At 42.5% G+C, this 22491-nt stretch overlaps 1 protein-coding gene across 1 annotated transcript in view; it reads right to left on the reverse strand.

Annotated features, from left to right (window-relative positions):
• Nucleotides 1-81: 81 nt before the first annotated feature.
• The window catches only part of LOC118115595 (phospholipid-transporting ATPase ABCA1), a 38024-nt gene continuing 15614 nt past the window's right edge, over nucleotides 82-22491 (reverse strand). The window contains exons 9-49 of the mRNA XM_035166861.2: nucleotides 17008-17251; nucleotides 16764-16903; nucleotides 16545-16661; nucleotides 15077-15271; nucleotides 13369-13577; nucleotides 13114-13290; nucleotides 12801-13023; nucleotides 12418-12639; nucleotides 11918-12122; nucleotides 11674-11787; nucleotides 11378-11552; nucleotides 11123-11254; nucleotides 10894-11033; nucleotides 10649-10786; nucleotides 10287-10513; nucleotides 10124-10196; nucleotides 9802-10004; nucleotides 9617-9668; nucleotides 9373-9477; nucleotides 9052-9200; nucleotides 8799-8923; nucleotides 8494-8592; nucleotides 8149-8338; nucleotides 7923-8017; nucleotides 7791-7823; nucleotides 7581-7686; nucleotides 7242-7316; nucleotides 6616-6785; nucleotides 6326-6503; nucleotides 6074-6189; nucleotides 5836-5980; nucleotides 5569-5692; nucleotides 5323-5452; nucleotides 4992-5175; nucleotides 4757-4863; nucleotides 4319-4460; nucleotides 4069-4203; nucleotides 3843-3946; nucleotides 3583-3675; nucleotides 2844-3087; nucleotides 82-2748 (exon numbers count right to left, since the gene is read on the reverse strand). Of these exons, the coding sequence (XP_035022752.1) occupies nucleotides 2605-2748; nucleotides 2844-3087; nucleotides 3583-3675; nucleotides 3843-3946; nucleotides 4069-4203; nucleotides 4319-4460; nucleotides 4757-4863; nucleotides 4992-5175; nucleotides 5323-5452; nucleotides 5569-5692; nucleotides 5836-5980; nucleotides 6074-6189; nucleotides 6326-6503; nucleotides 6616-6785; nucleotides 7242-7316; nucleotides 7581-7686; nucleotides 7791-7823; nucleotides 7923-8017; nucleotides 8149-8338; nucleotides 8494-8592; nucleotides 8799-8923; nucleotides 9052-9200; nucleotides 9373-9477; nucleotides 9617-9668; nucleotides 9802-10004; nucleotides 10124-10196; nucleotides 10287-10513; nucleotides 10649-10786; nucleotides 10894-11033; nucleotides 11123-11254; nucleotides 11378-11552; nucleotides 11674-11787; nucleotides 11918-12122; nucleotides 12418-12639; nucleotides 12801-13023; nucleotides 13114-13290; nucleotides 13369-13577; nucleotides 15077-15271; nucleotides 16545-16661; nucleotides 16764-16903; nucleotides 17008-17251 (5979 nt within the window). The 3' untranslated portion in view covers nucleotides 82-2604. The remainder of the gene's footprint in view (nucleotides 2749-2843; nucleotides 3088-3582; nucleotides 3676-3842; nucleotides 3947-4068; nucleotides 4204-4318; nucleotides 4461-4756; nucleotides 4864-4991; nucleotides 5176-5322; nucleotides 5453-5568; nucleotides 5693-5835; nucleotides 5981-6073; nucleotides 6190-6325; nucleotides 6504-6615; nucleotides 6786-7241; nucleotides 7317-7580; nucleotides 7687-7790; nucleotides 7824-7922; nucleotides 8018-8148; nucleotides 8339-8493; nucleotides 8593-8798; nucleotides 8924-9051; nucleotides 9201-9372; nucleotides 9478-9616; nucleotides 9669-9801; nucleotides 10005-10123; nucleotides 10197-10286; nucleotides 10514-10648; nucleotides 10787-10893; nucleotides 11034-11122; nucleotides 11255-11377; nucleotides 11553-11673; nucleotides 11788-11917; nucleotides 12123-12417; nucleotides 12640-12800; nucleotides 13024-13113; nucleotides 13291-13368; nucleotides 13578-15076; nucleotides 15272-16544; nucleotides 16662-16763; nucleotides 16904-17007; nucleotides 17252-22491) is intronic.

Here is a 22491-nt window from a genome sequence, read left to right on the forward strand (position 1 = left end):
TGAAAGGCCCATGGTAGCGTTTTGTATCTCACAGGCAGGGTACAAAGGTAAAAGATAAAATAATCAGATGAGGAGTCGTCGTTCAAAATGTATGAATTTTTATTTATTTATTAAAGAGTAACTATGCACAATGGGTAACAGACTCAAACTGTTGCTTAATACTTAAAAATGTAAACAAATGATAATATTGAGCACAAGAGAAAAATCACCACCGTAGCACTGTTCTGTGTTCCTCTTCTTATCTCACCACTGTCTGCCATTCACTCGTTTCCCCTCGATCACATGAAACTTTTCATATTCTTCAAGTTTTTAACAAATCCTTTAATACAGTGGTGTGGCTGCCATGTGTCTTATCTGTTTTCCAGTGCAGAGATTTGTTTTTCTCATGTCTGATTTTCAAAATCCCGAACCTCTGCGTGTTTGCAACTTATGGGTAAACGACAAAGTACCCACATTTGACAGAGGGGTTTGGTCTGCTGAGGCTCAGACTGTCAGGATTGGTTGCAGGGTTAAACCTAACAATAGTTATTACAACCCAGAGATAACGGAAACACCCTTCTAAGATACGACACAGAGCACCTGTAATGATAATCTGTCATCATTTCATACCCTGGATTTTGTTTTTTTTGGACTGTAAAGCATCACGAGCACAACTCTAACTGACGTGGTCCCTGTTTATGTGAAGTCTGACTTATTCACTTGCTCTGGATACGAGAAATGCTCCTTAGTTTCTGACAGCTTATCAAAGTGATTGGACAGAGATCAGAATTTGGCAACACCACTAGAAGATAGACGGCTCTAATGCAGACTGAATGAGAGAGAGAGAGAGCACGTGTATCATTACATGACACACGCTTTTTTTGTTTGAGTTGCTGGAAATGAAACGAGGAGGATTTCTGTCAGTGAAGTCGATGGAAAAGACCTGAAATAAAAAAAACTTCAAAACACAGCTGCCTCCTCGAGATTATGCTGGTTGATCAAAGATACATATTCAGCTCCGTTTGGCACAGATACGTTTTGTTCACTCCACTGGTAACACTTTTTTTTTTTTGACTTGACATCAAACGACTGCTAATGTACACAATATCCACATTGGCGCTGGCTCAGGTCTAATAACCCCCCATCGCACATGTTACTGGGACAGATTCCACCTTTAGATCACGTTCGAGCACAGTAGCTGTAAAACCATCTCCTCCATGCTTGGGGGGGGGCTACAGGATCATTTGCAGGAACGTTTCTTTTTACAACAGAATTTGGGTTGAAGCTCCACGTGTATATAATCCCACAACACTGAAGCAGTCCTCTGCAGTCCTTTACACGTTGATCTGACGGCATGCTTTTCTGCACACACACACTAAAGTGCTGACAGTCAAGGTGTGCGGCCCGGTGGAAAGCATGCAATATATATTTCCAACGAACTTTCATCAATCCAGTCCCAACATCAACTTCATCCTTCTTGTATCCCTTCTCAGCGGTCTGCGGATCCGTTTTAAAGAGGGCAGAGGGCGAGGAAAACAACAAGCCAGCATAACAGACTGCACGTCTCATACGGACATAGAGCAAACACAAGATTTTTTTTGTTTTCTTTTTGACAATAACGGACACAATTAAATAAAACAAAAACCGTCAAGTTTCATTCGTCATCTCCACAAAAACAAATCTCCTTTGTGTGCTTTTGATGCATGTTACTATCTGTCTTCTACATTCCTCGGCAGCCTTACAAACATTGTTGTTTCAATGGAGTGCTCGGATTCCTCTCCCCACCATGATACAGTATAGGCACTGTGCTGGACAATGTCAAGGACACCAAGAACAAAATAACCACAAAAAAAGACAACTTGGATGTCGATCTTGATCTTAGAGTTAAAATTAGTAAAAATCATCTTGCATGATAGTTTGTTTCTGACTGAAATCAACTGGATTGTATTTTCACTCACATTATAAAACTTGAGATTGTGAGAGTTTTGACTCTGAATAAAAAAAGTAGTCAGTCAGTGTGTCTTTAAGCAGTTGGCAGTGAATGATCCAAACCGGTTTCTGTTTGTTCTATGCTGCCGTGATTTCACATACACAGTCCCACTGACTACTGCTAACTGTTCTAGAAACGGGGGTTTCAAAAATATAGAGATGTCTGGTCCTGTCGTCCCCGACGCATTGTCCATTGAGTGAGTTGCAGGGGTACAGGCTTCCAGTCTGACGCAGCATAATAAACGTGCTGCTGCTTCAAGTGTTCTAAGTGTTCTTTTTTTTTTTTTTCTCCTCTCCGTCCGCCTAGTGAAGGAGAAGCACCAGTCTCCAGCCCCCACAGGAATATCTCAACACCTTAAATATATGTATATACGTCTTGCATTGATTTGCATTGAGTTTTCATAGTTTCAGTGTCTGTCGCGATACCTGCAGGTCTCTGCCTTTTCAAAAGGCTGTGCACTGAAATGCAGGTCCACTGAGAAATGATAACAATTAAAAAAGACTACAAAATAGAAATAAAAAATAAAAAATGATAGCAGTTCATTTCCCCCCTCAGGTTAGTGGTCCATATTTTCTGGGATTGGGGGTGAGGGAGGTTGAAGCAGAGCAACAACCCACTGACGGTTTGTTGTTGAATCAGACGCAGCTCTCCCGAGTCTTGTTGTCTTTGAGAAAGGTGTTTAGCTGGGAAAAGTCCACTACCAAAGCGTCCCGCTTGCTCAGATGGATGTCTTTCAAATGGTCCTCGTCACTTTGGTCCTTGGCGAAATTTACAAACACCTGTAGAAAAGTAAGAAGACGAAAAGGAAATGAGTTTCTGTTCGAATCAAAGATGAAACCTAGTTATAGTCAGAGCTTTGGGCGTGTGTGCTTACTTGGTCTAGAGTGGTCTGAGAGACTGAGTAGTCCTCTATGCTGAGCGCCTCCTTGTTCTGGGAGAGCAGGGAGAAAATGCGGGCGAGGGAAGTGAGGGACGAGGGCAGCTGGTACTGCAGCATGTTGCGGTGCTTCTCCTTCAAGTTGCTGCCTGGGAGCTCATGCTCTATGAATTCCATCACCGGCCGAAGGTCTGGGTCCGGACCAGCCACCCGCAGGATGATGGTGTAGCCATCACCAAATCTGATGGAAAGGAAAAGAAGGATGAAGAATTAAAAGAAGAAGACTTGACTCTTTATCCAATTTCTCACGATATGTCATTTCCTCTGCCTAGAATTGTGTTTTCATCTGTCTTAGTTTGCTCGTCTGTTAGTTAGCAGGATTACACAAAAACGACTGGATGGATTGCCATGAAACTTAGTGGAAGGATGCATTATGGGTCAGAGAAGAACCCACATTCTTTTTAGGTGCAGATCCGGATCAGGGGCGTGGATCCAGGAAATCTTTTTCACATTCTTTAACATTGTGAGATAGTGTGTTTTTAAAATGTTGTGTTGATTTCTCCGAGAATAATTTTTGGATATGCAGATCAGGACAAAAGTCTGGATCTAATAAATTCAAATCTGATTTCATATGGGGACTATTAGGCCTTGGTGGAGGTATCTCTGAATATCATTCTACTTTGCCATGTATTTGTATTGCAAGTCTATTTGATAATGCTCTGGTGAGTGTTCCTACCTGTTCTTGAGGTGCTGTACGCTGCCCAGACAGCGGAACCTGCCGTTGACCATGATGGCCATCCTGGTGCAAAGGGCCTCGCACTCCTCCATACTGTAAACAAGAACACACCACGATTAGGATAATCATATATAAATTAACAAAGGGAATAATGAAGGAATAATCTCTTGGATGCAGTATTAAGAAAATACTGCATGGTGTATCGAAATACACATTTGTATTGTTGGTTTAACGGATGTAGTACAGATCACTGGTCTAACCTGTGAGAGGTGAGGACTACAGATCGTCCCTCCTTGATGATGCTCAGGATGGCGTTCCACAAGGCCCGACGTGCCTTAGGGTCCATGCCTGTAGTTGGTTCATCCTGTGACAAGGAAACAACAGATTCTCAGCTGCTGCTACAACACAGTGATCAACACACGATGTCTCACAGGAACCTGCAGCCGCGCTTTGTGAAAAATAGTTTTGATTTATTTCCCCACTCACCAGAAACACGACAGGTGGTCCTCCTATGAGAGCGATGGCAGTCGACAGTTTCCTCATGTTTCCTCCACTGTAGCTGCCTGCTGACTTGTCCACATATTTCACCAGGCCCAGCTTCCGAATGCCCCACTCTGCCACCTAGTGGATGGGATGAATACTTCAGTTTCAAACATTTATACGTACATATTTTTTAACACAGACAGTATAACTCATATGATGTATCATTGTGTGTGTATGTGTGTTTTTTGCTGACCTCGCAGACTTCCTTCTCAGGCACTCCTCTCAGGATGGCGTAAAACTCCAGATGCTCTCTGCCAGTCAGCAGGTCGTTGATAGCATCAAACTGGGGACAGTAGCCCATGTTCTGATGCACTTCATCGATCTCTGAAGTTACACTGGAAAGAGATAAACACAAAGAGGAGGATGATTACGTTTTATAGAAAGCAAAAGAATGTTGAGAAGTAGAGTATTGTGTTTTTCTTAAGAAAATCAGCTTATTTAAACAATCTTATTCAAGTCGTTTTCTCAACAGGGTTTGGATGGAGTTGTTTTGTTCAGCCTTGATTTAACAACTATTTCAAATATCTTTAATGCTGAAAAACCTTCCATACTAAAGAGGCTGTGCATCCTGTAATAGTCTATAACAGATGATTGGATGTGTTGGTTATTCTGTGGTATGATGTGTTCTTACCTTTTGCCAGCCAGGTACGCCTCTCCACCGGTCACTAGAGAATCTCCTGTCAGCATTTTAAAGGTGCTGGTTTTTCCTGCTCCATTCACCCCAAGCAAACCGAAGCACTGCAGGAAAGGATACAAACGGTTTACCTCAAGAAAAGTGACTTACAAATTGATTTAAACCCATATTAAAGCTTTCCCTTGTGTTAAACAGTTACAACAGGTGTTTAGACACTCCGTCTGTATCATACCTCTCCAGGGGGGATGCCGACACACAGCCGGTCCACTGCTGGCTTCTGTTTCCGCTTGTAAATCTTGGTAAGCTGCCTGAGCTCCAGGATGTCGGTCTGTCCTCCTCCACCCAGGATCCTCTGTCGTTCTCTGGCCACGTCCTCATCTTCTTCTCCAATAGGCTTCAGGTGACTTGTGGACGACCTGGACAAGCACAGTGCGGAAAAAGAGTTGCATTAGAAAAACAGATTTACTGGAGGTTTTACATTTAAATAGTTCTCATGGAGAAGAGATTATAATGATACAATTTTAAAGCTGCCGGAACACCCATAGTAGGCAAGTTTCACCCACCTGGCCTTAATGCAGAAGCGATACTGAATGAGGACGGTGATGATGAAGAAGATGAGGCCCTCTATGGCCATCGCAAACAGATTCTTTCCCACCATGTCCCAAGCCAGAGGTGAACGGAACCGGTTTTCACCTAAAACAGTACAGACAATTCCGTAGTTTTAGAAACATTTTGTCAAAACCAGTAAGAGTAAAACTAAAATCCTCAAGAACACATGGCTGTTGTTAACAGAAGTGTGCTGTACTTACCAAATCTCTCCAAAGCATCAGCCATTGCCTGATTCTTCACCATGTCAATCAGTCCTCTGCCCAGACAGAAGTGTGGGAAGATGAGGAACACGTTCTTCAAGATGTCGTTGATGCCACCGATCTCCTGAAACAGTCGTGACGTCAATATTTACAGTTAATATTTAATCGACATGGGTAGAATCATTTCTCTTACAAACATCTCTCCTTCTAGATATTTTTTTCAATCATCAGTCAATAACTTGTCTGCTCCATGGGGACATTACTTACATTGCTGCCGAACAGCTCCAGCACAAATGTGGAGACACTGCCATTGATTCCTATCAGTATGTTGACGCTGGTCAGAACCACGTAGGCCGTGCTGGGGATCTTAAAGAAAAATGAGGCTGGGTACATCAGAGGGGTGATCGACCACCTGAGAGGAAACACACAGATCATTGTTAGATGAGAAGCATAAAGAAACTGGGAAAATTATGAAATGAAGAAAGTGAATTTGAGTCAAACTCACCCGTAGAGCAGCAGCAGCAGAGCCAGCACTGGCAGATTAGTGGAGGAGACGTAGGCGTCTTGTTGGAAACACATAAAGATAATGATAACCAGTGTGGCTGGGACGATGTAGTTGCACTGCAAGAGAGGAAGAAAAACAGGCTTCAGGGCTTAGAAAAGAGCAGCATGTTCCAATTTATAAAGACTTTTCTCTTTTAATTTGTCTGATAGTGTGGAGGGGAACCAGTGGAAACAACTGAATTCATTGTCTTACCATATCCCAGACAAAGTTGGCCAGCCAGTAGAGCAGAGGCTGCACTCCACTGATGAACTGCAAGTGTTTTGCCTTGTTCACTCTCTCCTGAATGAGGAAAACCACAAAACTGGCCGGGACGAAGGACATGGCAAAGATCACGCAGATGGACACCAACACGTCCACTGACGTTGTCATCCTGAGAGAGAGAAAGAGAGAAGAGAGAGAAAAAAGGAAATGAGAATAAGATGATATTTCTCCAGAATATAATAGGTACAAATTAAAATGCAGCTCAAAATCCTGATACTCACAATGCGACCTGTGAGAGCTGCTCCTTGGTGAGGTTGAGTGGGTGATTGTGGGCGGTGATGCCATACTTGGTGGGGTCTTTGCCGGCTGGCAGACTTGCTCGCAGGATGCCGTTGTTCATCACGTTGAGGAAGGAGCCGATGCTGTGCCAGCCCTTGTTGTTAAACCAGATCTGGAGAAAAGAGAAGCGAAGTGACCTTTCAGTCTCAGTAACCTAAAAAGACGTCTGGAAGTACATTACTAGCTTTGTGATCAGCTGAGTGCCATAAGTGAAAAGTGGAGGATTTTGTCCTTAAAGGAGTATCTCACAAGGTTCTATTGCCATAACGTGATTTGCTCTGGACTGCATCACTCTTAAGTGAGGCTTAAGGACAACTTCTGAGAAAAAAAGAAGAAACTGTATGTGGAAGTGTTGTGTGGGACTGTGGTGCTGCAGCTGTGCTAGTGTTTAATCTGCAACAATGTGGAAATCAATTATTATGCAATCAAATTACAGAATACGACTAGTTGTGTCTAACAGAGCCTTGTTGAAGAATTTGGGCTGGGAAGCTCGTCAGTAGCATACAGGGCCACCTGCTGTTGTATAATCTGTTTGAGTGCGTGTGTAATTGTGCATGTCTGTGCTAACCTTGACATTATTCTTGCTGTCTAGTCCTTGGACAAAACTGGAGAGACTGTGAAAGAAACGATCAGCTGCCGCTCCCTGAGGGGTGGGTGAGGCAGAGAGAGAGGAGAAGGGAGGAGAGAGAGGGAGAGAGGGAGAGAGGGCTCTTTAGTTCAAACCTACAATAACACGAGTCTATAACATCAAAAATGTATAAAAACATAAACATGTTGAAATAATAGTGTCTCATCATGACTAACAGTTGTAAAATTAAAATGTTATGAGCCAGTTTGTATTCAGTAACATGCTGCTGTGGACCAGTTCAGTGTGTATGTAAAGTGATAAAATCATGAAGTCTCTTACCCTCTCCAGGTGGAAGCGTCTCCTCAGATGAGCGATTGCTTCGTCGATATCGTCGCTGTCGGACAGAAGCTGAGAACCGTGGGCACCCAGTGAGAATCCTCCATATCTGTGGAGAGCAGGATCGTTTTAACATCAGTGAGGGACACAGACAGCGGCTACTCAAGTTCAATATTATTGATATATCAGGATAAATCATCTCTGATAATGTACCTGAACTCGTTGACCCAAATCTTGTTCTTCAGGCTGGAAAAAAGAAGAAGATATTCAATATCAACAATTCCTTCTGTGAGAATTAACACACATGTAGGTTTGTCACACACACATATGAGAGATGAGTGTTACCTCTTTCCGATAATCTGAGCGTAGGTTTTAACCAGATAGTCTGAGATGTTTCTGCCAGTCAAATTCTGAAGCGTGTCTTCGTCACTGATCTTCATCTGGAAACACAAACAGGTCAAAACATAGATTAACATTTGTTTGTTGTTCAGTGTGTGCTTTATTGCTTCTCTATTTCGATTATTTAATAACCATTATATTTTTGACTTTCTTAATGTTTGGTGTCACTAACATGTGGTGGTGGAAGTCCGCCAGCACCAGCCGGACACTCGGGCAGCATTCTCTTGCGGCCTTCGCAGCTGCACTCGCACAGGGGAGACGGATTCTCCATGGTCCAGTTGCCGTTGTCAAACATGTCCATCAAACCTTGAGCGACTTGTGGGATCGACCACTCATCCTCTAATGCAGTGCACGAGTTGTTCCTGGAGCACAGAGAGAGATAAGTTAATAATACTCATCAAATCACCATTTTATGTTCATTCAGTACTAATATTATATATTATATATAGATCTACACTAGTATCTATATATTTCAATTGTTTCTATTTTACAGTAAGATAAAAAGAGATAAACTCACGTTATGGGTTCCCCTTCCATGCAGCGTGTTCCAAATCCTGGTTTTTCCATCAGAGCTTGCAGTAGTTTGTTGGTGTGAGAATTCTCAGGCATGTCATTACTACAAACACACACAGAAACATTAGAATAGCACACACAGATGATGCTAATCAATCTAATATCATTTTAAAAAGTGCAATCATGAAAGATTTGATTGAGGGGAAAATGGTGGTTTGGCAGAAAACTGGTTGGCCATTTTATTTTGATGATATGATATTTAAATGGATGAATGGGAGGAGAAAAACGTGATAAAATGTAAAATCTCACCTGATGAAGGTAAACTGTTCTCCGTACATGCTGGGATCCAGAGCCAGACTGGGGTACTTTCCAAAGGGAGGAACGATCAGGCTGAACACCAGAGCGATACACACAAACACCGCAGGCAGAACAATCTGAAAAATAACACAATTTATTACATTAGTTACATATTACAACAATAAATTGAACAGACAGAGTCATCATGTGGTTTACTGTGTACCTGACTAAAAAGTAAGTTAGTAAGAAAAAAGCATCAGCATACCTGAGCAAAGAATCCTTTTCTGGAGCGTCGGGCATAGAGGAATCGTTTCCAGAGCAGTGCAACAAACTGCTGTCTCTTCAGACTCCAGCCTTTCACCTGGTATGAACCTTTACCATCTGTTCCACTGAGCCAGTCGGTCTCACGGGACTCTGGAAACAGACACCGCAGCACACGTGAGCAAACTCTGGCCTCATTCTGTAACATTGCTAATAATATAACTGCAATTGCAATTTCAGTGGCACAAAGCATTTAAAAAGACAGCAACAAAAGTGTTGCTATCATTGCACTGCATACTGGGTAGTGCAGTTCTCCCTTGGTCACCTTCAGAGTCGTTGAATTCAAAGTCGTCCTCGGTGAAGGGCTTCAGGCAGCTCTGGTGGTCTCCGAAGGCGTGATGGCGACGAGTCCTTGTTGGTACGACTCCATCTGCAGCCACAGGAGAGTAAACACATTAATTTCATTCTGCTAATATATGTCTTTAACACAAATGTAAAGAAATACAGGTGTTAGGTGCATAAATAGTGTAAATCTAACTATCGTAAGTGGAAAATGTCATTAATCTCACCCGAAAGCTCCACAGCGTCCACTCCACTGTCCTCAGCCACTTTCAGGAAAATCTGAGTTGGAAAGCATGAGTTAAACAATGGATAAACTCAAAACAGATGCTTAAAACCACTAAATGAAATGTAATACAACCGATTCATTTTGTTTACAACCATCTGTGGAAGAAAAGACAAAGAGGCAAGTCACCTCTTCCAGGGTGGTGTCAGATATTCCATAGCTGGATATTCCCAGGTCGGTCAGTCGGTCGTCAAGCTCATGGAAGAGCTCCACAAAGGCTCCGTCTTTAGCGGACTGGTAGGGCAAGACATATGTGAGTTCATGGCCGAGATCCTCCACCAGGCGAGCCTCGGAGACGTGCTTGAATATCAAGTTGGAGATGAGGGATACATCTGTAGGAAAGATCGAGAGTTTTGTGAGAGGGAATAAAAAACTGTATTTGTTGCAAAGTTAATCTTGCATGAGAAAAACTATCTGACTTTGAGGCAGCGAATTTAGTGTCAGTTCTTACCGATGGTGGTGGTTTCACTCTCCGGTTCGCTGCCCAAACCAGCATCAGAACTGCTCTCTGATACGTTGTCCTCCTGAACAAAGGACAAAGAGGTTTCACAGGTGAGTACATCAGGCGAAAATATACATCTGAATTTTTTTTTTTACAATAAATTGATGCTTACCTTCTCTGTTTTCTTGTAGCAGACGGTGCTGGCAGAATTCCTGCAGGACTGAAGTGTCAGGTCGTAGTCTCTCTTGACCAGGGTCAGGTAGTAGCCTGTCCCCAGCTGAGTCTTCAGGAAAAGGGAGGAGCCCACGCAGCACAGCTTGCCATGGGAGATGATGGCGATGCGGTCGCCCAGGATGTCGGCCTCATCCATGTGATGAGTGGACAGGATGATGGTGCGGCCTAACATCGGGAAAAACACATTGAGCTTCATTTGATGGAATTTGCTGCTTCTGAGGAGAATTTGGCTTAATGACTTATAAAACTACAAAATTAACTACATCAAGGATGGAAAAGAGTGAGAATAGTTTCATTTACCCTGTCTGTATTTAAGCAGCAAGTCCCAGATGCCCCTACGTGCATAAGGATCGACCCCAGCAGTCGGTTCATCCAGAATCACAACCTTCGAGCCTCCAACAAAAGCCAGGGCCACTGACAGCTTCCTCTGCATCCCACCTGCAAAGGCAACAGGAAGAAAATGTTAGCGTGACATCTTTCTTGCTTTGTATATCTAAAGTCAAATCATTTCATTTCATTTCAACATTTGCAATATTCACACTGACCGGACAAGGTGCTGGTGCGGGACTTTCGTTTGTGCGGCAGCCCGACATCGTTCACAATCTGCTCCATCTCAGCCTTCACCTTCTCCTCCGGCAGCCCCTTCAGACGGCCGTAGAACCAGATGTGTTCCTCAACCGTCAGCCTGGGTCACAGCAAGTCAACAAATCACACATCTACCAAAACACCGGAGGGACCATGCGTGCTACGAATTTCTTGATATGGAATACATACATGCTGAAAAGTACGTTGTGCTGCGGACAGACGCCCAGATTCTGTCGGATGGTGCTGAGCTCAGTGCGGATGTCCTTGCCAAGGATGTAGGCCGTACCGGAAGTGGGCGGGAACAACCCCGTCAGGATTGACCTATCAGAAACAAGGCAAGGGCACATGAGGAAATCTTCTCAACTGAGTAGATTTCAAATTCCCGTAACAATTCTCTTGGGAGCATTGCACTTATACTGTATGATAAAATGTGTGTTCACTTACATAGTTGTGGTCTTGCCAGCTCCGTTGTGTCCGAGGAAGGAGGTGATCTGTCCTTCGTAGAACCTCAGTGACAGCTCGTCTACGGCCAGCTTGTTCCCATGGCTGTAGACCTTCACCAAATTTTCAATGTAAACACCCGGTTCGATGTGGCTGGGCTCCTCCTCAATACACACAGCTGTGGGTAAAAAAAGGACAAGAACGGCATTTTAGCAATGACATAACTTGTTGTTTCACTAATTGTTTTATATCTCAAAATTCTGCTAAGTCAGAAAGATAATACTGATAATCATTTGTACCTTCAGCGTTGCCCTTCTTTGACAGAGGGGTGGCGAGGCTTCTGTTCTCTTTCTCCCCGCACCAGTACGTCCTAGTGAAAGGGAAGTACCAAGCCCTGGGGATACCATACTGACCTGGAACAGACAGAATTATTTGTTAGTGTTTTAAACAGCGTTCACTGAAACAATCTACAATAACTCATAATACTATCACTATTTAACTGTATATCATTGATTTAGATAGTAAAATCCGTCCATGGCTCACCAGGAAACACAGCTTCGATGTACCAGGTCATTACTCCGTACAGAAAGGCATCAAACAGCATGAGGCAGATGGAGGTGGTTAGATTGTAGCTGTCGTCCTCCAGAGGGCTGGCCAGCAGATTGGACCACTGGATACCGACGCCTTGCTCCTCGAACAGGGCGAAGTATTCACAGCCGAACCCAAAAGCAACAGGAGACAGCAAACTCTGCGAGAAGACGAGAGCAACCACAGTTCAGTCTGGAGAAACAAGTAATTCAGGACACAGAATGTATATAGATGTAATGGGTTCGACTTCGACTTCATTCTAATAAACTTGTGTAAAGAAAATAGTGTATTATTGTAATACACTAGTTTATTATTTTATGACTGTTTTTTCTTTGTTTATATGTTTATTTTTTAAGTGTTTTTACTTGTGGGTTTTATGTGTGAAGCAATTTGTAACTTTGTTTTGAGAGTGTTGTATTGAGTGCTATATAAATAAAATGATTTCTTCCACACACCACAAGAAGTTTGGCTCCAAAGCCGACGTAGTCTTGCCAGGCAACACACAGCACATAGGGCAGGTAGAGAGTGAAGTAGATGATGCCCCCGCAGGCCGCTGCCAGGTTGGCACGAGAGAACAGGGTGCTGATGAGGAAACACTGCATGATGGTTACCACGCCGAACGACCCCAGGAACAGGAACACGACACCTGGATCACTGTACGGCAGCAGGTTGCCCATCTGAGAAGAGAAAAAGAGAGAAAACAACGTTAAACTGTTCTCTGGTTGCAGCAGTGTGATATCACTTGTTTGTCAGAAAAAGCAGCGACTATATTCTATTATTTGCTGACATTCGTGTGTAAAGACACCCCTGCATGCAGATGTCTAAGTCCAACACTAACCTTTAATAACAAGACCAACAGGGAGGCGCTGATCAGCAGCGGGATTAAACTGCTGATGAACCAGCTGAGCCACAGAGTGCCATTATTCAGTCCCATGATCCTCATGGTCTCCTTGAGCCGTGCCTCCTTCTCGTACACAACGCCCTTGATGATGATGGCCACGGAGTACATCCACGCCAAGGTCATGAAGAGAGGCATCGACCGACTCATCACCCGAAGGAAACTATGGGCACAAGAAATTACAATCAAACAACCTTTCAAGAGCCTCTAAAGTGAAAAATGTAACGTTTATCTTCTCACACAGTTCACTTACATGTCATCGACAAAACAGGGGTAAGGCATCTGCTGAATGTAGACGCCTGTCCTCTCCTTTGAGCCAGTGATGGCTCTGATGATTCCGTGCTCGATGACGTCCTGCAGGTAGGAAAATCCACCCCAGATGTACCGCAGATCCTCGAAGGGGTCTGCTCTGGGACCAGGGTCCCAATACCTACAATACAAGATGGAAATTAATAAATCTAACTCAAAACCTACAAAGATTTAATAACAGTTGGACACGGCCTCTTACCCGTCTTTAATTTTGTTCGTCCTCTCCACATTATCGATGTCCATGCGGATCTTGTAGTTGACATTGGGAGGCAGGTCGGTGCTGTTGGTACGGGCGATATCAGGAAACACGATTCCGGCCCAGAATTTCTGGTTGTTCAGGAGACCCATGGACTTGTTGACCAGTCGCTCCTCATTAGCTACAGGCTCCAGCTTGTCCAGGTTCACACACTGAGTAGGAGAAGAGCAGGTTTAGGCCATACTTTACTAAAAGCGGATGTAAGACAAAAAGCGATATGACATACTCGACTTGAAACAGCCCTGGTTTCCAGAGCCATCAGCATGCAGCTGCTAATTTTGACTGACAGCTCCAAAACAAATTAGTTTCCTCGCAAATATTTTTCTTGGACGACTGTGAACTTTAAACCCTATTACTCACAATTATGTGCCTTGTGCAGACACTAACCATACCAGAGCTGTTAAGTTGACATCCTGAAACCTCCTTCTATATTACCCTCTCACATATTTATCTGACATATACATCATCCCTGCATACCGAGAGTCAGAGAAGCCAACGAGTTCAGAGAGCACAATGAAAATACAACGTAATGACCCCTAATGCTGCAGGCCTGAGAGTGGTTTATGGTCCAGAGAGGCCTTGACATATTTTTTTGTGCGAGAAAAGCCGGTTTACACACATGATCTTAGTCAGTGGGTTGTTGTTCGTGTTTATACATTTTTATGACTGACAAAGATACATAATTGACCTCAAGTCAGGGTTAAAAATTCTCTATCTGTAAATGACTGGTACACCACATTATCCACAGTAGAAAGGGGAGACTGGTGGGAGTCTAAGGTCACGGAAACAAGATTATAATCATTGGTTAAATTTAGAAAGATCATCAGTCTATTATCAGTTCGCTGCATCATGAGTCTATGTGATGGATAAAACCATTTATTATAGAGGTAATCCCATAATTAACATTATCAGAGGCACATCATCAGGCTGTTATATCACAGTTAGCAGCAAACCATGATGTGTATTTCAACAATCTCAATGAAGAAATCCCCCTGACACAGATAAATCCAAAAGTAATAATTGCCCATTCACTGGGGCATGAACATTGATTAACATTTGGCAGGAGTCTAGGGGCAGGTTGTTTACGTCTAAGACTCAACTTTGGCACACTGACCCCACATGCAGAGACAGGGAGAGGTGGCACACTGGGCATAGCAATGATTTAACTTGACGAGGGAAGGGGAAAGGAAAAGAACATTGGATTTCAAGGCTTTTAATAGCTGTGCCGAGATCTCAATGCAGTGCATTAAGAAACGACGAAAGATGCTGGGAGATTGTGTAATGCTCTGACCTAAATGGACAATTGGTATTTAACCTATTTCTGCTCTATGGAAGGTATTGGATAAAAGCTAGTTGACAGAAACAACTTGAGACCCATATTAAATGCACATTTATTGCCCCCGTCCATGAAAATGAGGACGGCTACATTGTGATATAATTACACACGTCTGCCACAAGTCATGCGAAAACATCATAACTCGCTCTACATTTTTTTTCCTAAGACGTCAGAACTGTCTTGGCATTTTATACACTGAATATTTTCTCTGGGGAAACAATTTCCCATCACTGCACACACTTCACTGCTGTCTTTCTTATTTACTTTGTGTGTGTTGTCTTTGTTACATCCTTAATCGCTCACTATGACACTAACCTCCATGAAGCGTGAGATGGTCTGTATGGCCTGGTCGGTCTCGTTGAAGACCTCTCTCCAGGTGAAGGCGGATCCTGCAGGTCTCCGGTCCTCGGAGGACTTGGACAGGAAATTGATCACATCTGACACGCGCCACTCAGTATCACTGAGCTGGGTGTTGAAGAATGCAGCGCTGGCGTTATTCTGCAGCAGGGTCTGTCAAAGGGTGAAACATTTATATTGGTTATTTTATCTTATATTTAGATCTGAAAGTAAACACAGATAAACAAAATACCTTTACAGAAAGCTTAGATTGTGTTTATTACTGACACTGTGCTGTAAAATGTGTGTTGAGAGAGGGTTAGGGAAAATAAAAAAACTGGGGCAACACATTATGACTTTGGGCTTGTATGCTTTTCTGACCTTTGCTGCTGCTGCACTTGTTGCATTTTTGTTTGGCTTGTGACCTTGTGTCTTGTGACCTCTTTTCCTACTCAAGGGTTTTCTCAAAATAATTGGCTCTGTTAATGTCACCAATGTCCTCTTTCCTCGACAGAGAAACCTACTTCATCTCATAAAATATTGTACGATATAGAATATTATTTACACCCTGATGTTATTAAAACCTGTCATCTGAAGAAAATAAAACGGAAACAAGGCTTTATGTCTCCAGGGTGTCGCAATGTCACAGTAGCAAAAATAAATTTAGAATTCTGTTCACCAATGACGTCAGGTGCAGATGCAGACATGTGTGATTTGAAAGTCTCACATTTACTGAACAAGATTAGTGCCAGTGATAGAGACAGTAATAGAAGCATATTTGCTTGTTTCGGGGACAAGCTTTGTGCATTAAATTGCTTTCTAAACGTCTGAGTGTCAGTATCACATTTCACCACTGGGTGGAAGTGGTGCTTATGCAATTTGCATAGGAAAAGTGAAGAAAATGTAGGAAAACAGCTACTGAGAGACATGTCAAAAACTGCATCACATCAGATGGAGATGTTTGAACTTGACAGTCAGTTTCTGATCCTGCAGAAGAAACTAAATCTTTACATTCAAAAACCTCAAGGCAAAACAAATAATCCTATTGAATTAATATTGATATGATTTAATGCCACACTGACAATCCATCTATCCAGTGTTTAATTAATCAAGTTTTATGCTTGTCTTTGTCCTTTTTAGCTGGATTATCTGTCTGTGTATTAGTTTATCATCTTTGCTTCTGCCCTCTTTCTGTATAGTTTAAGTGCTTTCGTCAGCCTGAGCCAAAAGAAAAAACATGTTTGTGACTATCAGGGGCAGTCGGATATCTGCTTAATGTTAATGTCTTGTTAAAATATTCTGGGCGGTGGCCTCCACAGACGCCTCAGAACTTGAAAGGCCCTTCCTCCCTGGCAAGTTACATCAGAGACATAATTTCACCGAAGTCATGTGCACAGATTATTCTCTGATGAGTTATACGTGAACAATGTCAGCGCCTCCCACTCACCCTGACTAAGTCCATTTCTTCGCTATTCTCCATGAAGCTCCAAACTTTGGGTCTCATCTCCTCCCACATCCCTCCAAGATCCCTCAGCACGCCGAGCTCCTGGAAGGTCTTATTAACCTGTAGCACACACACAACAAAAAAACATACATCTTCAATCATTTGATGTGTCTTAACTGATAATTCTGAAAGGGTCTCAGAGATTATAAGAGCCTCATGTACCTCATGGATGATCCTCTGTGTTGCTGGTGTATCTGGGGTGTACAGGATCTTCCCCATGAGCAGTGGCTTCAGGGCTCTCCAGATCATCCTGGAAATGGGGCTGGACTCCAGACTCCGCATCATGCTGTTACAATAAGGTGCTGAAAGAATACATACAAGACAATTTGAGTGAAGGACCCTGTGAAAAATAACAATCAAGGCTGAAATTGAAGGTACTTCAGACTAGATAGCAGTGGACACTTACTGGAAGAGTTGTCGTAAGAAGTGTGGGGCTCGCTGTCGCTGTCGTTGCCATGGTTTCCAAACAGGGCCTTGTAGTTGTTGTCCTCGTACCAGTTGAGAGACTTAATTTTGAGGCCACCTCCCTCGGGGTGTCCGCAGACGATACGTGACACAGCCTGATACATCTGGTTTGGAGAGCCTGTGGCATTTGCAGTCAGATACAGGATCTCCTTTCGCATGTCCTTCCAACTGTTCATGCTGGCGAGCTGAGGGACAGACACACACAGAAATACACAAACATAGATGTGAGTGTTGGTCTCATTGTCAGATCAGTGATACTAATTCTGAAACATGTGTGTGGAGGTTTTTTATGTCTTGCTTTATGCTGAAAATACAATATCTATTCTGCATTATCTTATATAAAGCTCATTGAATTGCCTTGCTGATGAAATGCACCATACAAATAAACCTCCCCTGCTTTGCATGGATATCAAAAGTTGTACTTTTTGACCCCCGAAGATCGAATCAGCACATCCTAGAGTCCAAGTTTGTGCAGAGGACCCTCGAGGTGTTACTAAGATATCGGGTTTACACATTTGGAACAGACGGAGAGAAGGACACGACCACAAAAAACACCGCCTCCGGCCTGCACCATAAAAAATATTTTAGTCTGGGAATAATGTCTGAGATCCATGGCTGTGAAGTTCTAAATGAGATTAGCTCACAGCAGCAGAACAAGGCCTATCTGTGTTGAGTCTGCTGAATGTACTGTTTGTTATTGGTTTCCCACCTTTTTTGTCAGTTGTATCACCACACCCCCACAACCCACATTTCAAGATTTTTAAACAATACAGGAATCAGTTTGAACTGATATTCCTTTAATCCATGACCAGGGCTATTTTCACTGTGTATCTATTACTGCTGGCTATCTACTTCTTTTAGTGTTCATATGCTATATGCTACATTTTTGTTATTATAAACTTTATTTGTATAGGAAATTTTAACGCAGCTGTCACAAAGTGCTTCGCAAATATGACAAACATTAATCAATGACAACAAGTAATAGCATCTTAAATCAAAGGCAACAAATAAAATACAATAAAAAATCATTTGAAATGAATGGCAAGGGAAAAGGATAAAAGAAACATAATAATAGCTATAAAAATACTATATATAGTATGTTGTATTGTACACGTTGCACTTTTTTAAGTACCCAATAATCTACCCTCAGAAATCAGACACCCTTGGGTGAAAGTACTCCTTGTTCTGAATGATTCTTATACGAAACAGGCGTTTTCTGTCTCTCCTGCCCCCTCATCTGTGTTCAGACCTGTTTCTTTCTTCAGGGACTCTGACATGCCTCTTATACAGTAACTCACAGTGTGAGAAATAAAATGAATATGTCAGCATCTATATTTGAAAGACTATCATCTGTCACAACACAGGCAGCTTATGTGTACCCATGAGTGTGTGTGTCGCTGTAGGTGTGAAGCCATTGAAGGTTATCATGTGCACAATGAGTGGTGTTCCAGATGTGGAAGTATAGTCAAGTGTTGCACTGTGGGATAAAGACCCTTTGCACTCAGCTGTCCGACTGAGTAAGATAAATCTGACCGCTGTTCCCGATCCTGTCCTTCTCCCTCTCTGCATGTATGAGTGTGCAAATATGGATTTGCATTTCTGCCAGATAAGATGATATTACACTGTTACTAATTTAAAAATAATGTACAATCATTCCTAAAGTATGTTAGTACATGTTTTTTACTGGGATTTACAGCTACGTTGTGCAACAAACTTGTACCACTGAAGTTGCTACTGTTTTGTTGAAAAAGCAAAAGCCAATATGCTTTTAGTGAAATGCTGTTGTTCTTGATTACATAAAATGAGATTAGTTACACAGTCATAGAAGCGGTAGCCTTCTGCAGTGTTTAGGCACTTAAAAATGCAAACAGATATAACTTTTAACTGTAGATTCAACCCAAGCGAAGACCTAAAAGTGGGTGGAAGAACTGCGTAGTGTTTTTAAAAACTTAAACATAAAATTCTGCTGTATTCAATTGTCATTAATGAATGAGAAAAGAGTTCTGTCACACTTGTCTCTCTTGATATCCTCTCAACAGTCATACGCAGCGTTACTGATTCTGATTAAAGTGGAGGTTACTACAGGTCAAAAGACAAGTCAGCGCAAGTTCCCACAGTTTCTGTCTACAAACTGGTCAACCAAACCACACATGCAACTCTGACACCGACTCGTGACGGAGGAGGAATGGAAGGCGGGGGTTTGTGTTTTTGTGCAATTAAAATGAAGGAAGGGAGAAGAAGTTGAGTGCTTTTGTTTCCTAAGAATGAGCCAGAGGGTAGTGCATGGGCTGAAAGAAAGAAAGAAAGACAGAAAGAAGGAAGGAAAGAAAGACAGAAAGAAGGAAAGAAAGAAAGAAAGACAGAAAGACAGAAAGACAGAAAGACAGAAAGACAGAAAGAAAGAATGAAAAAATGTGTTTTGTTGCAGTGGAGCAGGAGGTGGAAATGAGAGCAGAAGGCAGGAGTGGAAGATGCGAGAACAAAGAAAGGTTATTATCGGTCATTCTCTTAATAGGCACCTCTGCAGGCTCCTCCACTGGATTGTTACTGAGAACAGACTCACATGGGATGAGGCACAAACACACAGAAGATCCTAACTCAACATGAAACCATTTCCTTGGTTGACTTCTCCATAATTTGTATTCTGCCCGTCAACAAGCTATTCAACACTGTTTTCCTACTAGAGAAAGTGAGACAGTGCGTGTCTGAAAGCAGATTAAGAGAACTGCTGCGTCTCGGATCCCTCACACATACACCACACACACACGCACATTCTGAGATCGTTCTGTATGCAGTGGCTGCAGCTGAGCCCTCAGCCACATTAAACTGTCACATGCTTCCTTGTTTGTTCACACACAAATATCTGCATCCATCTGTGAGTGTGCTGTGTTCGACTAGGTGCATATCTGGGTCTTTGTGTGGGCAACTTTCTTGTGTGTCTGTTGGTTTGCGGGTTATGCACCGGCGTGTCTCACATATCTGCTTGTAATTTGTACCCTCGTCTCTTCATTGCCGGGAGCTACAGAACCTTGTCAACACACCATTGACAAGGTAGAAACCATAACCTCCTTCTTTTGCTCAGTGCAAAACGCTCACACATACCCGGGGGCAAACAGACACCCAAGTTACGACTCTACCAGCTGAAAAACCTACGTGTGAGTCGGCCGACGTGCTGACTGAATATTCATTTGCCCCTGCTGAAAACACTTTTGTGTGACTGAGAATAAGTGTCATCTCCCTAGAGAGCAGATAAACTTGTTAACTTGGGTGACTAGGTGAGTAAAACACGCACACGCACACACACACACACACACACACACACACACACACACACACACACACACACACACACACACACACACACACACACACACACAAACACGCAGACAGGCAGACAGGCAGGCAGGCAGGCAGCAGAAGAGGATTGTCCTAAAGTAACCTCGTTGCAGAGCTTTCAAGTTCGAGGTTACTATGGTTCAAATTTCCACTCCAGCACACAACTATTTAGACCAGAGCAGCTCAGGGGCCAGTCATAAATGAATTATTATGAAATGACACATCATCCCCACGTCCAAATCAGGCTGAATATTTTGTCATCTGAAGTAGTTTGTCTTGAGGTTACAAGAGTTCACTCCTGCTCCCTCTGAAAAGATACATCTGAGACCTCAGACTGAATCACAGGGAGAACAGATACGTATTGTTTTTTTAAAAATGTAAATAAAAAATGGTTAAAGACTCTTTGATCATTCCTCCATCCAGATAATTATACATGACGACACTGATCAGGCTTTGGAAGAGAAAAGGTTGCTAGAGTTCATTAACTCACTCCCTTATGCTTTGCTGAGCAATCGCTCCAGATACTAACAGCAAACAAAACAAAGAAGATAAATATCACTAATGTTTTTGAAATCCATGACGGTTCAAATTAAAATAAATTGATATAAAAGGATATGTATTTATTAGCTTTGTCAAAGGAAAAAAATCCATGACCTCTTTTTCCTCATTCACCATCCATCCTAAAGACGGCTTCGGTGTTGTTTACAGCTTCGGGAATGAGTGGGAGTTTAGATATTTTAGAGTTCAAACCTGCGCACTGCCAGCCTCCTGAGCTCAACTAAATAATCTGATTACAAACACAAACAAGGGTTAAGAGGGTTAACACTGCAACATAATTAGGACTCAACAGCCATACATTAAGAGTACGGATGTTTAACTGGGTATTAATTGAGAAATTGCTGAAGGATATTCTCTTTTTTAACACCTTGTTGCATCATTTCCCATTTGGCTGTGAGCTAGTGGGTGATAAACACTTCAGTTTATTCCTCCACAATGCTACACTCACACCTTCTCCTTGTCAGCTTATAAGCTCAGGTCAAACAGCGTGCAGAGAAGATAAATATAAACATAGGTCTGATTACAGTGGCTTGGATTTTGTTCTAGCTTTTTTCTTAGCACATTTTGTTTCTTTAATTAAAATACGGTGCTGCAACACGTCCATCTTATTTTGTTATTGCTAAATATAATTTTTTGAAGTGAGAAAACAGAGCAATTCGATTTCATTTTCTAGCCTAAAAAGTTGGTTTATTCTGCCGCTTTTCAAGTTCCATTTCTACATTTTCATACCAGTGGCAGATGTTGAAATGAGCTTTTTCTTCCCTCCTGAAAAGACATTTTGAAAATACATTACCGCCGCTCTATTATTTTTTCTTTCATTCAGCTGTGATAAGCTCTGGATTGAAACACAGGCAGACGGATGATTATTGCTTTTGAATTAGAGGTTACGTGAGTGCATTTCTCCATTCTGCCAGTTTCACATACTGGCATTCATCTACCGAACCAGCCGAGCAAAACCCAAACAATCTGCTCGAAGCAAAGTAACACACACTGAAGAGGAGCACAATAATCCCTGATTAAACAGATGACTGAATATGCCACAGTGAGTTCACAGGTCCTGCCTGAAGTACCACTGGCCTCAAATAAGCACAAAGTCTCAATGTGTGCTCAACCAGAGTTGGTGGAGAACTTCGGTCACTGTTCTTCAACCACTGTCTTTTGCATATTCCTTGGTTTTGTGTTTGTAAATCATTGCCCTGTGACACAGTGCCACGCAGAGAGGAAGCGGATACAGTGGAGAGTGGATAAAAAAATCATGGAGCTTAGGTTTCAACATCAGTGGTTAAGGACCAGCTCGTTGATGTTCTTACAGCTGCTTGGAAAGGAAATGCACAAATCACATGCATACAGCTGGCTCTTTATTTTCTGCCAACTCAGCAGAGCACGAGCCTGAGAGGAAAGGGGCTCTCAGCACATGTGTGTGTGTGTGTGTGTGTGTGGCTCAGCAAGGCTTTTGTGCCACTAACAACAGGAGCATTTCACACGGCCTGTTTGTTATTGTTTAAGCTTTTATCTGTGGTGGAAGAAGGGG

This window comes from Hippoglossus stenolepis, chromosome 2, assembly GCF_022539355.2.
Source record: "Hippoglossus stenolepis isolate QCI-W04-F060 chromosome 2, HSTE1.2, whole genome shotgun sequence".
Classification (NCBI taxonomy): Eukaryota; Metazoa; Chordata; class Actinopteri; order Pleuronectiformes; family Pleuronectidae; genus Hippoglossus; species Hippoglossus stenolepis.